Here is a 13,129-nt window from a genome sequence, read left to right on the forward strand (position 1 = left end):
TCAGTCTCATCCCGGAACTTAGCTAAACAATCCACGCACCTGACGTTTTCAGGGCCTTACACAGGCCGTTTGCAAGCCGATTGTCCTCTGCGCGATGGCTCAGTGGTTAGAGAGCGAATTTACTGATCGGAAGGTTTGTGGTTTGAACCCGTCTAGGATTTGGCCACCTGACAGTATCCCAGCCCTCGCGCTTCCTTCCGGTGGCATGGCAACTAGGATTCTTTATTTTTTCGTCCCCTGCGATTGGTTAACTGAACCCCGGTTAACTGAACTCCACTCATCTTACAAAAAGTGAACACTAATCAAACGTCCGTTCTGCATTTCAACAGATCACTCCATTATATCTGGCATGTAAACATGGTCATGAATCGGTTGTCCAACTACTACTGCAATGGGGAGCTGATCCGGGACTCAGAAAGCTGATCGATGAAGCTATGCCAGACTGTGGACCGAATGCGCTGGACGTTGCGATTGCGAACGGGCACAAGTGAGTTCACGGTTTGCTATAGAGAAGACTGTGGCTAAGCCAGATAGCATTAGTGAACTTATTGAGTTGAACCATTCTACTGGGACTGAACTGAATTCAGTTGAATTAAGCTGAATTCAACTGGACTGAATCCCCTGGCTCAGCGAACAAACATGCAACTGTCTGGGTTCACTGTGCTCATATTCTATTCAAAAGTATTTGAAATGCCCTGTGTTGAATCTATTTTGACAGTCTGATAAGTCCCCCATCTATCTGGTCACTCCACCCGTTTTTCTCATCCGGACCGCCAATTGCCTTGCCGTAAAAAGGTCGCTCCGTCCGACTCTGATATGTGTGCGTGTGACTGTGCAGTGAGTGTGCGATCATCTTGTGCATCTCCAGACATACTAAGCAACATGTTGAGTGAACTTTTTGTCCAGGATGGAACTTCAGCTCACATCAAGCTGAACTGCAGAAATAAAGACAAAGATTCACAGTCCACTGAATGCTTGCATTCAAAGGAATTCAAATCACTTTCATCATCTGTGAGGACGCGCCACCTTTGGATTCGAGGACAGCATTGTAAACAGATAAAACAAATACCCGATTAGTTGATAATCAGTACCACTGAATCCAACTTGATGACGATAACGCATGGTAATTTATCCATTCATTTGATCAATCCGCCCATGTACTTTTGGTCTCCACTTGTTTTGCCCATCCGTACCAGCCGTTCAATTTGTCGCAAAGGCTGTGTGTGTGTGTGTGTGTGTGTCAGTCGACCTACTTACCCATGCATGTTCCTGCCGCTCCTGCTAAGCCCACCCTGACTTGTTCTGTCGTGATTTCTGTGCGATCGCACCGCCAACCAGAATAACGAGACAAGCTTCATAGTGGATGACCACATTTGCCTGGTGTGTGGAAGCTGACACTGCACCATGCCGACCTGTGACAGATTTACCCGCTTGTTTACGTGGATACTTTTCTTTAAGTAGTACGGTAGACTTTTGAACCCAAGGCTTCTCTTGATATTCGTACCCGCCAAACCTATGCGTGACTCGAAGTCCCATATCCGGACTCCTGCCACTCTGGTTGTTCAGTTAGTGGCGACGTGAATGATATATCACCACGAAGTGAGTTGATATGACCAGTGCATCAATGATTGTGTGCTGAGAAGTGGTGCACAGTTAATCCATGTCATTCTAAGAGAACGTATACTAGTATAGCGGTCTGTACTACTGATGAAACGGGTGAGTATTATCTGGTCAGCTAGATTGAGGAACCATCTCTGTATGCGAGTGAAAGGTCGAAGTAGAATTTATTGGACGGGTTTTCTCATAAATGTCAAGCACCATCCAGGAAGATCCAGCAGGAAGCTTGAGGATCCTATCTTTTTCATAAACTCTGGTCTTTACTTTCGTCTCTGATTGTAACCGCTTCGTTCGAGGGTGCCCTTTCTTACCCTGGCAGATTTGCCCTTGAGACGGAGAGGCAAGGCCGAATGTTTCGTCTACAGAGAGCTGGTGGTTAGAAAATTTATCGCACATCCTGTATACCTACGGTTTCGTCCACAGGCTTAAGATGGTTTCGTGAACTTGGGCAGCAATTCATTTCGTCCAAAATTCCATCCTAGAGAAGATGGTTCGTCCTGGACCCAGTTAACCTTGAACTTCAAGCTTCCATGCGCGCTGCCTCAGCCTATGCTCGGGAGTCATTATCATTTGAACCGCATTGCAAATGTGATGTGTTCTAACCAGCAGTTCTGTTCACACACCATGACCCATTTAACTCAACCTGCTATGATTATGCTTAGTTCAGAGGAACGTGCTTATGTTTCGGCATCATAAACCATTACCGTAACAGTCTACCAATGATTTGAAAAGTGTCACTGAACATTCAGATCGTGTTTTGTCCTCTTGGGGGACGGACCAACCAGAATGTACAAGGGGACAACAGCAGGGCAGGCCAAGCTCCAAGGTCGCGTGGTCGTCGATCAATCAGAACACAGGATAACAGAGCAACCAACGGAATCACCCGACCGAACAACCAATCGTGATCGTAGGTCTGCCCCGGGATATCAACACAAACACACGCAACACTATTTAACGCACAGCTATCCGCCAGAATGTACCCATTATTTACCTAGCAGAACTTAATAATCTAAATATTGTGGAAGACCTTTCGGCCATCGGTTTCGTCCTTCTTGGGGCTTTCTTGGGGTTTAGTCTCTGACTTTCCATCGATCTAATGTTTTAATTGGCCATCAGATTGTACGCAGTTGGAAGGATATGTTCACCTGCAAATCGCACGGGTGCTTTCAGCAGACTCAACCGATTTCCAGCTGAACATGTTGTTTATGATGGTCTCCGTCAACTGAATGTGAATGGGACTGGATAATGTTGTGAACCACAGTCTCCTTAATGCCTTGAACCTTAATGCTATAATGCCTTGAACCTTAATGCTATAAACCTCGGTCTGGATAACCGATTGATAGCCTGGTTCGCTTGGACAAACCAGAAAAAGTCAAACGAACATACGAACCGGCTGATCTATTGATCACTGTCGCGTACAAGCGGGTCAAAAAAGTGATACTAAGAATACAACTCATCTTTCAAGGACGAGTGGAGAACAACCAATGACATTTGTTTCAACGACAACGGGTATTCCATTGGCTGTTATGTAGTCCCGTTACGTTCGGAGCTGGTTCTCCTAATAGATAATATATCTGTTATAATTATTAAATCTAAATTTATATTAGATTGGAAATGTTTTATTTCAAAAAAGTAGTAAAACTACCACTCCACGTAAAAATCGGCATATTTTTCTGGAAAAAAACGACTTTTTCAGACGTGGACCGGGAATTCAGCATGTGCTGTCACCGGCTCGTATAAAATTTAGTTTGATTTCTGCCGAATGTTTAAGAATTCATTCAGTTCTGCAAGCCAAGGTGACTGTGCCATGTATTATGCCTACCGAGATAACCGCTGTTCTCCGAGGGATGCCGTTTGTACCATTCATCTTCCAGTATGGGGTCGACGTGGGTCGCCCTTCGCTTGGCTAGAGATACCGAACCATAAGGGGCCCAATCGAAGTCAGTGGCTTTCACGCTGTCATTTTCTTCCCAGCTTGTCTGACTCGGTGCTGAAGTTGCCAGCACCTCGAACTTTTATGTTGGGCTGGGTCCCCTTCCCTGAAACATCCCTTTCTCTTTTCGGATATAAGAAAAAACTAAAACACTCAGCTGTAGCACCCTTTCGGTGCATAGCTGCCATGCCACCCAAAGGAGGCACGAGGGCTGGTATAGTGCCAGGCTGACCAATCCTAGACAAAGGAAGTCGAGAGGTAGGAGTCGGGTTCGAACCACGGACCTTCCGGGCAGTAAATTTGCGCTCTAACCACTGAGCCATCTTTCTGTCATGAATATGTCTTCAAATAAATTTATATGTCTATAGAACCATGGAGCACCATTGTTCTCGTCTGCTGTTGCGTGGACTTAGATGGTGTTGATATTGGGGGATTCAGTTTGTCCTTTTCACTTTTTCCTGTTTTCAGAGCTTGCGCTCGCACACTACTACAAAGCTCAATGTGGAAAAACGCTTTGCGAAATCAGACTATTGGGCCGGATGGTGTTATTCAGACACCGATGCGTAAATTGATATCTCACATGCCAGGTGAGTTTTCTTGGAACTTACTTAATTGCCAACCGCTTGTCATGAAGCTATCTGAAAAGGTTATGCATAACTGCACCATCTTTTTGCAGTCTCACATTTTGACCGAGTTAACTGTTTCAGTGATCACAGTTCAGTAATACCACTGAGTGGTCTTGTTCAACTACACTCCTCGAAATCGTGCAATGTGATTATCGAGCAGTACGTTTCAAATCACTGATCAATGTTCATGCCCTCGGTCGATACTTGGTCGACTTGACTTCTGGTTTACTTACTGTATTCCAATTGGTTAAAAGGGGATGTGAATCAGATTCAGGCGTGTTCTAGTTATGCGAACTTTTCGTTAAATAGTTTTGGTAAAAATGAAAGGCCTGCTTTCTTAAAGTCGTTCAAGGATGGATTAGGACAAGCGTTTTATATAACTTGCTCAGGAATTTGTGGTCTCCGGTTACTTTCATATATGTCTATCAAGTACCTCCAATCTTGGCATCTTGCTACCCTAGCCTGGATCGATTGTATAGGCTGCTCATCAGTAGACCGGCTAAAGTGGGACAAAATATGCAACGTCGGTTCTATTCTGACCAAACTAACCTGAAGATTTCCTCGACAACAAACGACTCCTCGAGATAATGCATTTCCGGGATAATTTCTGATAATCCGTTCATGCCACCACCTCTTGGTCACCAGTTACAACTCCACGATCAAATCAAAGCTTCCAACTGCCTCGTACTCTCGCCCACTCGCGATTCTCGAACCGTTTCTTCCAGAACTTCGAGTTCGCCGATGCATTTATTGCGCAAGATCAATCCAACTTATAAAATCACTTGCATAGCACCTTGGTTTTGGCGGGAGATGACACCTGGAGCCCAACTGAATCTCTCGTTTTTGGTGTGCCTAAGGTTCTGTGAAAACGATGGTGTCCGCGAGAGAGGAAGACCTTTCAAGGAAGGTCGTTACTCGTTTTCACCTCGTTCGAATCTGCTGTTTGGTCAGGATCGGTCCTCTGCTAGTGGTTACATCGCTCAGCCAGGTGCTGTACTCCCACACTCACATCACTCATTTGAAAAGTTCTGTCCTGTCCATGATTAATTACTCTGGTGAATCCACATCAAAGAGGGAAAGCAGTGCACTGGAGTTTTGCCCTTATAATAGATTATCAGTAGTACATGTCTTGGCCGTACGGGGATCTGAATCCAGGTCACCGAAGATGCGTGGTAAGCTTCCACGTATATACTCATTTGCATAACTGTTTGGTTTGGACTCGACTGGAACGCCGCACATTCAGTTGAGAACAACATCATAAACGAGCAATTCAGCAGCATTCCAGGTGAGTCTCAAGTCAAAACCAAATAGGTGGGCAAACGAGTGGATTCCGTTAAATTCGTGTAATTTGGGTTCAAGTAGAAAACCAGGTTGACGGAAACTAGGGGACACTACGCCTGCCTGGTGAGCCGCAAGAAGGGCGGAACTGTCTGTGCGCTGTTGAAGAGTTTTCAGAAACCTTTTGAGTAGTGAATTACAATGCTAGGTGAGCCTTTTACCACATGAACTATTACACCCAAACAAGCAAACACCTTCAAGCTTCAACAGGGTGATTGGTTTACCGGATGGTTCAAACATAAACCCAGCAAATGCCCTACTTTTATCGATCGGCTGGCCAGCCCGACAGGACCTCCCAATCCGGTAGCAACACGGAAGCTACTAGACAATTTTTCATTCGTTCTCGAAATTGGGCAAACTACTTCTATCGTTCAAAGGTGAAAACTTCCGCCCACTCAGACGTGTGCGCTGGCGGAGTGCGAATAACACGTTCCTCCAGTATTTTGGATTCCTGAGGGCCCGACACAGCCAGCGTTTTGCACTGCTCATCAACTCCAGTAAGCGTGGAGTAACTGCGTTGGGGAAGAAGAGTGACCGCTCGAATGAGAGAGATGAGAATGTGATTTCAACAAGTCGGGCAGCCACTTGGGACTAATTTTCCATTCCAGTTTATTTCATCGAACCATTTGAGCAAACCAATCGATTCTCTTCTATCCATTCACATGTATTCGGGTCATAGAGTTTGTTTCATTTGTTCCCCGATCATTGGCCTCTCTTTAACTCATTATGTGGATTATTGATCAGGGGATGTTTTGGGTACATCTTGTTAGGGAACTTTTTTTACAATTGACGTGTCAGATAAAGACAAAACTTGAAAGCTTCTGCTACATCCACTTTCTTTGGACAGCACTCACGACAGCACGTTATGCTCCCAATAACACTTGGCCTTGTCTTGGCCATTTCAGTTTTCTCCATCCCATAACATGCCGTTGTTTGGTTCACACTGAAAACTGCAGATGTTCGGTCACCATCTGCTTGCGAAGCGATTCATTACGCAACTGGACACAGCTACCAATGGAATAACCGTTTTTGTTGAGACCGCTTTCATTGGTTGTTCTTCACTTGCCAGATGAGTTCTATTTCTAGTATCACTTTTTGGCCCGCCTAGAACTTTCCACGTGAGCTTTACGCACAGCCCGTTATCGGCTGCACATGACACGCCTGTAAGCGTCAGTGTTCAATGAATCAGCTTACTCGCACGTTCATTGGCTCTCTGGTCTGGCTAATCGCATCAGGCCATCAAGCGCCTGTCCAGACTCGGGTTCACGGTATTAAGAAGGCATTAAGAAGTCTTTGGCCCGATCGAGATCGCCTTCGGTCAGTGAGGTGACAAGTGTTGGAGATTTGTTTCATCCTTACTGAGAATCATCAACTGGGCACAATTTAACAAAATGTGAGTCTCGAACCCGCGTCTCTCCGACCACTGGTTGAACACCTAACCATTTGGCCAAGAGCGCCTGAATATTAGTGTGGCTGACTCGCACTTAGTCAGGGCCACTAATCACAAAGGCCACATCACGTGGCCATATATTGATTGACGTTTCGGGTGACAAGTGCTCAGATGAAAGTGAGGGTTAGTCACACTGGTACCCAGTCAAACGTTTAGGTGTTCAACCGCTGGCCAGAAGGCCACTGATACGAAACTTTCGGAGGTCGTTGAGATGCGCACTGTTTATGATTCCCAAACAGAATGAAAGAGCTTCATTGCTTTCTGGACTTTCAGTAAAGATGAACTTCACCAACAATCTCAATTGAAACTTAAAGAATCTAGTTACACAACCATCAACTCATTATATTTCTCAGAATCATGAATTGAGGAGAGAGACTAGAACAAATCAATGATAGATCAATGGAAAGGGAAGTGCAGACTGATGCAAGTCGAAGATGGTGTAAGCTGTTTGTCGTTCATTGCAGACTTGGCCGAATACGTTCTGGATCGGTGCATTACAACATCGGTCAGTCAGAACGTGGAATGGCACAATTTCGAATTCATCGAGGACACCTACGCACATTGGTGTAAACAAGTCATCTGGCGAGAACACAAGTCAAGTTTGGCCACATCGCCTGTGGAGTTTGTGAGCGGAAAAATTCTACAGGCTAACAAGTGGGTGAGTATGAAGGAATCCTATAACCCTTTGGCCACCTTCGATCGTATACTTATTTTAAGTCTACTGGCTTTTAGTTTGTTTTACGGAAGTCTGTCGCGTTCAACTAAAACAACTAACAAGTTCTGACTTAATCATTTAAGACCCCGGCCGGGCCTTTTAGCTTCATTTCTGTCTACTTCTGTTCGGTGCTCTAGGGGTAGTTTACTTTGAACCTCCAAGTGGAACCCGGGCGGGGGTTAATATCACACGTGTAGCTTCTAAAACGGAGTGAACGGCTATGAGCTAATGAAATGGTTTTCAAACTTATGATGAGACATTGAATTCCGATACAGCATACCACTTTTTCAAACCTCGGACGTCTGGCGTACGACGTGAGCGTGCTGTCACTATTCCACCGGTCGGATGGGAGTAGGTTGGCTTCGCTTTATTAAGTGTGAACAGGCTTGATTGATTATCCTGACAATTCAAATAGTCACGTGGTTAGTGCGCTCGTCGTCTCGTTTAGCTAGACGCCATAGGAGTACAATTTTCACTGTATCCCTGCGGAGTATGCTTGTATTTCTAACCCTAGGATCGCCAGTCCACAGCGTACGTGAACTGAGCTCAGAAAGCTAAATCCATCCAACTTGTACAGAGAAACGTAGGACATTCGAGAGTAGGATTTTCGGCCCCCACCCTCTTTCGAATAGCCGATTCAACCTGTGTTAACCAGAAGGCGGAAGGCTCACCGATTGTTGGCAATTTGGAAAATGTCACATCACCCCTAGTACTGATCACGTGATTACCGCAGACAGACTTCTCCTCCAGGGAAGGGAATTTAGTGTTACCTGATTTTGCGTGTTCGTTTTTTTTAACCATTTTAGGATGTCCAGCTGCAGAATATATCAAGTCCGACAAAATTGAGAAATCGCACCTCCGTTGATGACATCATACGTTTGGAGCCGAACCGTCCCTATACAAAAGACAGCAGTGTATTGAAGAGCAACCATCCTCTGATGCTGATGGTGAGTTAGCGGCTTTTCGAGTGTAGACCAGAGTCAATGCAATGCACTGGTGCCGTTGGGGAAACACGTGTTAGTGCTCTAGTTGTGATGTAATTAAGTTGATTATCAAAAGGTAACAAGCACTAACAAATGTCTGTCTTACTAGAATGTGTGGATACAATTGTTAGGTGCAGCTGATAAAAATAGATACAATGCGAACAGTGGAATAGGTCAAAAAGTCACTTGTCGTTTTGAGGACACTTGTTGAGAGTGCTTGAGTGAAGTTCCGGACGCGGGACGGGTCTTCTCTGCAGTATGGCTGCTACACGTGTTCCGTCGTTGTCCGTGGAGACTTGCGGAGCAACCGAGAGGGTACAACGGCCTCAAGCTAATTTATTGAGGGGCGCTGTCTGAATTTGGTGCAAGGTCATCTCGCGCTACCTATTGAGGGGGGGGGCGTTCTCTGACTTTGCTCCAACGCTGTCTTGTGCTGTCTGGCTTTGATCCAGGGCTGTCTGATCGCCGTCTAGTGATGTTGAAGGTCTCAGTAGATTCCGGCATTCTGTGGTTCCCTTCAGGGATCTGACCTTTCTGGTCTTGATCGCTGTAATAATTGGAAGCAACACCAGATAGGGACCTTGGAGATTCAATGCCTTACAGCCATTTCAGTTCGCTTGAATCAATTCTAGTATTGGAAGGAATAAAGGACTAGTCCAGGGAGGATAATCTGGCGCTCTCCTAACACACAAGTACCCGAGGTGCGTATACCCCCGGCACAATCAGAAAATCTGGATGAAAACCGCACAGGACAAGTAATACCGAATGCGATCTGTGCAGGCCGCGAATGAAAATTCAACTGAAGGTCTTTCAAACTCCGGCAGACTATGACGACACGGCGCTCGTCTCACAGGCGATAGCCGGTGACGCGTAACACATGGCCAGGCTATCTTAGCCTGCAGTGCATCATCACATCGCTCAAGTGTGAACACGTTCGCCTGTTCAGACGTGATAATTCAGATGCGTCCAACGTGCGTTGGTGGAATAGTGGTTGCACGCTCGCATCTCATGTCAGGAGTCCGGGGTTCAAATCCCGGCACGACCATTGGATATGCACTGCTGATGAGCTCTAATAAGAGCGAAACTCAAGTCCAGTGCTTCCCTTTGGTGTGGACTCACCGGAATAATTACGCCAGAACAGGTGGATGACCGTTCAAACAAGAGTGGTGTGAGTATGAACAAAACACCAATCCCGCAAAACTCCAACGTTGGCTCCAGCTGACTTCAGCTACAGTGTTGGGTCGTCGGTGATTGAAGACCTCAAGATGTCTTAGATCCTCCGCTTCATAGCCGTACAACAACACAACCTGCACTGCCGTCTGAGATACGCGTGCTTTGAGACCCAGTGATACGCCTTCTTCGTACCACAAGTACAACAAGTTGGTGAAAACAGTGCTAGACTTTGCAGTTCGTGCTTTCAATTCGTCTGTCACAACACCGCCAGAGCTAACGCAACTTCAGAGATACGTAGAGCGTTTTACAAACTTGAGTGTGAGCCACTGAAGTTTTAGTAGGCGGTATATTCCGCAGCACAACTCAGCACTTTGTGTAGGCGAAGCACACGCGGAACGATTGGATGACCGCCGTCAGCTTTTTAAGTAATGCTTGGGCTTCTAGCTACACTTCAACAGTGGGAACAATGTTGTTTGCTTATTCCCGGTCGACTAGGTGATCGCTCGGGACCACCGGGATTATTCGGACCTTCCACTGTTCTTCTCATTATCCCAAATAAAATGCGACGGGGGGTGTATACCCTTTTGGGACCCCAGTACCAGTGTAACGGTGATACTACTGATGGGAGTGGCATGCGAGTAGTATGTTTTCTTCTTGTAAATTCGCTTGAAAAGGGAGATCCATTGCGGATTTGTGGAGCTGCCTTTGCTTGAATTTGAGTAACACTCAACGAATATCCAGGAAAGTTCAGGAAGACGCGTTCAACTGAGGATGGATGTTCAGTTTTTGTAATTAAGATGCATAGGAGAGTTTTGCTTTCCTGTCCAATAGTCTGTAACTTGTCAGTTGGCATTTTCTAATAAATAGCTCCACAGCGAGGGCCTGGCAGAATGTGGCGAGGTTATTCACACAGCTCTTCCCCGGTCGGATTCTTACCTACCGCTCGCGGATCCCATCTTTACGCGGTTTCGTAGAACTGCGTAGAACAAGCGACACAGATAGTCTAGTTGCAATGGGGCCAAGCGAATTTCTGTATTGGCTACACTGTTTGTGAGGCCACTCTTTGGAAACGAGCAGCTTCGTCGACTAACTCCAGTTGGTTGGGACGGCCTCTTTCACTCCCTGAACAGAGCAGATGGGCGTTCGTTACGACCAGGTTTGAAAGACGAAAGGCATTCGCTTGTTTCCAAATGCAACTGGGTTTCACGATTTTGCTTCCTGATTTCATCGGTTTTTAGCAGATTTCCAAACATGGAGAAATTCCCTTAGGATGTCGTTTTTCCGAGACAGGCTTATTTTGTCGATGCAAGTGGCACTGAACTGCTTGCGTTCGATTGGTTAATTTTCCGACTTGCGAGTGCTGGCCCAATTTTTTGGGATTTCGTCAGCGGCTAAACATATGAAGGAAAATTTTAGTTTTTTTTCACTTCTGTTCTTATCAGGAAGGTCAGATTCCTGAATGTAACCTCAGAACGCCCGACACCTACTACTCCACCAAAATCTTGACAGGAAAGTCGGCAAGCATCCAGGCCAGTCAATCATTCAATCAATTCAGCAAAAGTTGATGAGTGTTCATGCACGCCACAGAAGCACGACCGAATGTGATCAGTGTTCAGGCATTTCATAGATCGATGTTGATGGGTGTTCACCAAACGCCTATCAGACAGCCTGGATTAATGTCAGAAAGTCCCCTTTAAATAGCGTGGGGCCGTTGTAACTTTTGCACTCGCACGCACTCACGTTCTCGTACTCGCTTGTTCAGAATATATCTGTTGTGTTCCCTTCTGTGAGTTTTTTCTCCGGCACTGGGCACTGGAGGGGGTTAGCAGCTGATACCACAGATTGGCGAATCAGCAGATATAACAGTTCCTTACTGTAATTACCGTTTGCACGTCTGTCGGATCTTTATACACCCATATGTAAAACCTCTTCAAACCAGATGAAACAAAGATCGGTACACCTCCGACTGGAGGATTCTTACCAATTTTGCTAATGTGTCATGACGATGAGTTGATTAACTCAGCATGAAACAGTAAATTGATTTCTCTCTGTATGAATCATGTTGAATCGATAGCCTGAGAATAGTGTAGCCATTGGTTACGTGATGACTTCAGGTGTATTGTTTTTCATGGGACTTGTTGAAATTTTACGAAAAGGACTCGTCCTCGTAGCTTCGTTTGTAAGCGTTTATCTACAGAGCACTTTGTGTTTTGGGCGCTAAATGCAGAAAATTACTTGAGGGTCGTAGTTTAGAAGTACTCTCTCCCACTTAATAACTGTTCCGCCCAAACGATCTATAACGTGAAGAGTGTCCTAAAGAACTGACAGCTCTTGAGTGATTCTGGTCTGTTGACAATCGTTAATGCGTCGGTAAAATCTATCCAGTGTGCGCTGAGACTTGTTCATACAGTTTCGAGTTAAAGTATATTAGTTTTGATTGTTCATATGTCACAAGGTGTCCCATTTATCCTAACTGATTTCAAATATTTTTCAAGGTCATGTACAATCGACCTCGCTTACTCGAGCATCGTCTCGTCACCTCATTGATGAACCAGAAATGGATGCGTACAAGCCTGGTCTACCACGCGAATTTGTTCGTCTACATACTGTACCTCGCATTCTATTCGGTTTACATGTTGAACATACACTCCGTTGATGCCCAAATATATGCTAAAAAGTGAGTAAAGTTTGCCGTACTCCGGTCGTATGTATTTTGACTTGCTGATCATCATATATGACTGTGTTGTAGGGTTTCGGTTCCAATGGTTCGAGGAAAGTTGCTTTGCAATTCAACCCGTTTTGTGAAACCGTGTAGAAATGGACTTGGTCAGCCCTCTATTCCAAAAGAATTCAAGTTCATTTCGAGTACAACTAACCTAGAGTTAACTGGGTATCTGAGACGCGAACTGCAGACGGACAGACACCGGGCATCTCAACTGTTTTGAAAGGGTTGGAAAAATTTGGTGTTGTCTCGGGCCCAATGCTCCCTGGTAGTCTCACCGCAGTAATACCATATGTTGTGCACCACAGTCTTCTTAATGCCTTCTTATTACCGCGAATCCCGGTCTGCATAGCCGACTGATAGCTTGGTGCGCTTGGCCAAACCAGAAAAAGTCAGTAAACGTGCGAACCGACTGATCTATTGATCACTGTCGCGTACAAGCGGATCAAAAAAGTGATGATAAGAATACAATTCATCTGTCGAGGGCGAGAACAACCAATGAAATCTGTCTCAACGAAGAACGGTTATTCCATTGGCTGTTACGTAGTAAAGTAATACGTTTGGAGCTGGTT

General features: G+C 45.4%; 1 protein-coding gene across 1 annotated transcript in view; it reads left to right on the forward strand.

Moving 5' to 3' along the window:
* Window positions 1–13,129, forward strand: part of T265_08977 (hypothetical protein) — a gene marked incomplete at both ends in the record, with an annotated part of 60,836 nt that overhangs the window by 30,058 nt on the left and 17,649 nt on the right. Inside the window, 10 exons of the mRNA XM_009174924.1 lie at window positions 330–487; window positions 2,403–2,524; window positions 3,689–3,844; window positions 4,019–4,113; window positions 5,763–5,952; window positions 7,360–7,622; window positions 8,486–8,626; window positions 9,548–9,672; window positions 9,758–9,869; window positions 12,331–12,512. Of these exons, the coding sequence (XP_009173188.1) occupies window positions 330–487; window positions 2,403–2,524; window positions 3,689–3,844; window positions 4,019–4,113; window positions 5,763–5,952; window positions 7,360–7,622; window positions 8,486–8,626; window positions 9,548–9,672; window positions 9,758–9,869; window positions 12,331–12,512 (1,544 nt within the window). The remainder of the gene's footprint in view (window positions 1–329; window positions 488–2,402; window positions 2,525–3,688; window positions 3,845–4,018; window positions 4,114–5,762; window positions 5,953–7,359; window positions 7,623–8,485; window positions 8,627–9,547; window positions 9,673–9,757; window positions 9,870–12,330; window positions 12,513–13,129) is intronic.

Source organism: Opisthorchis viverrini, assembly GCF_000715545.1.
Source record: "Opisthorchis viverrini unplaced genomic scaffold opera_v5_245, whole genome shotgun sequence".
Taxonomy (NCBI): domain Eukaryota; kingdom Metazoa; phylum Platyhelminthes; class Trematoda; order Opisthorchiida; family Opisthorchiidae; genus Opisthorchis; species Opisthorchis viverrini.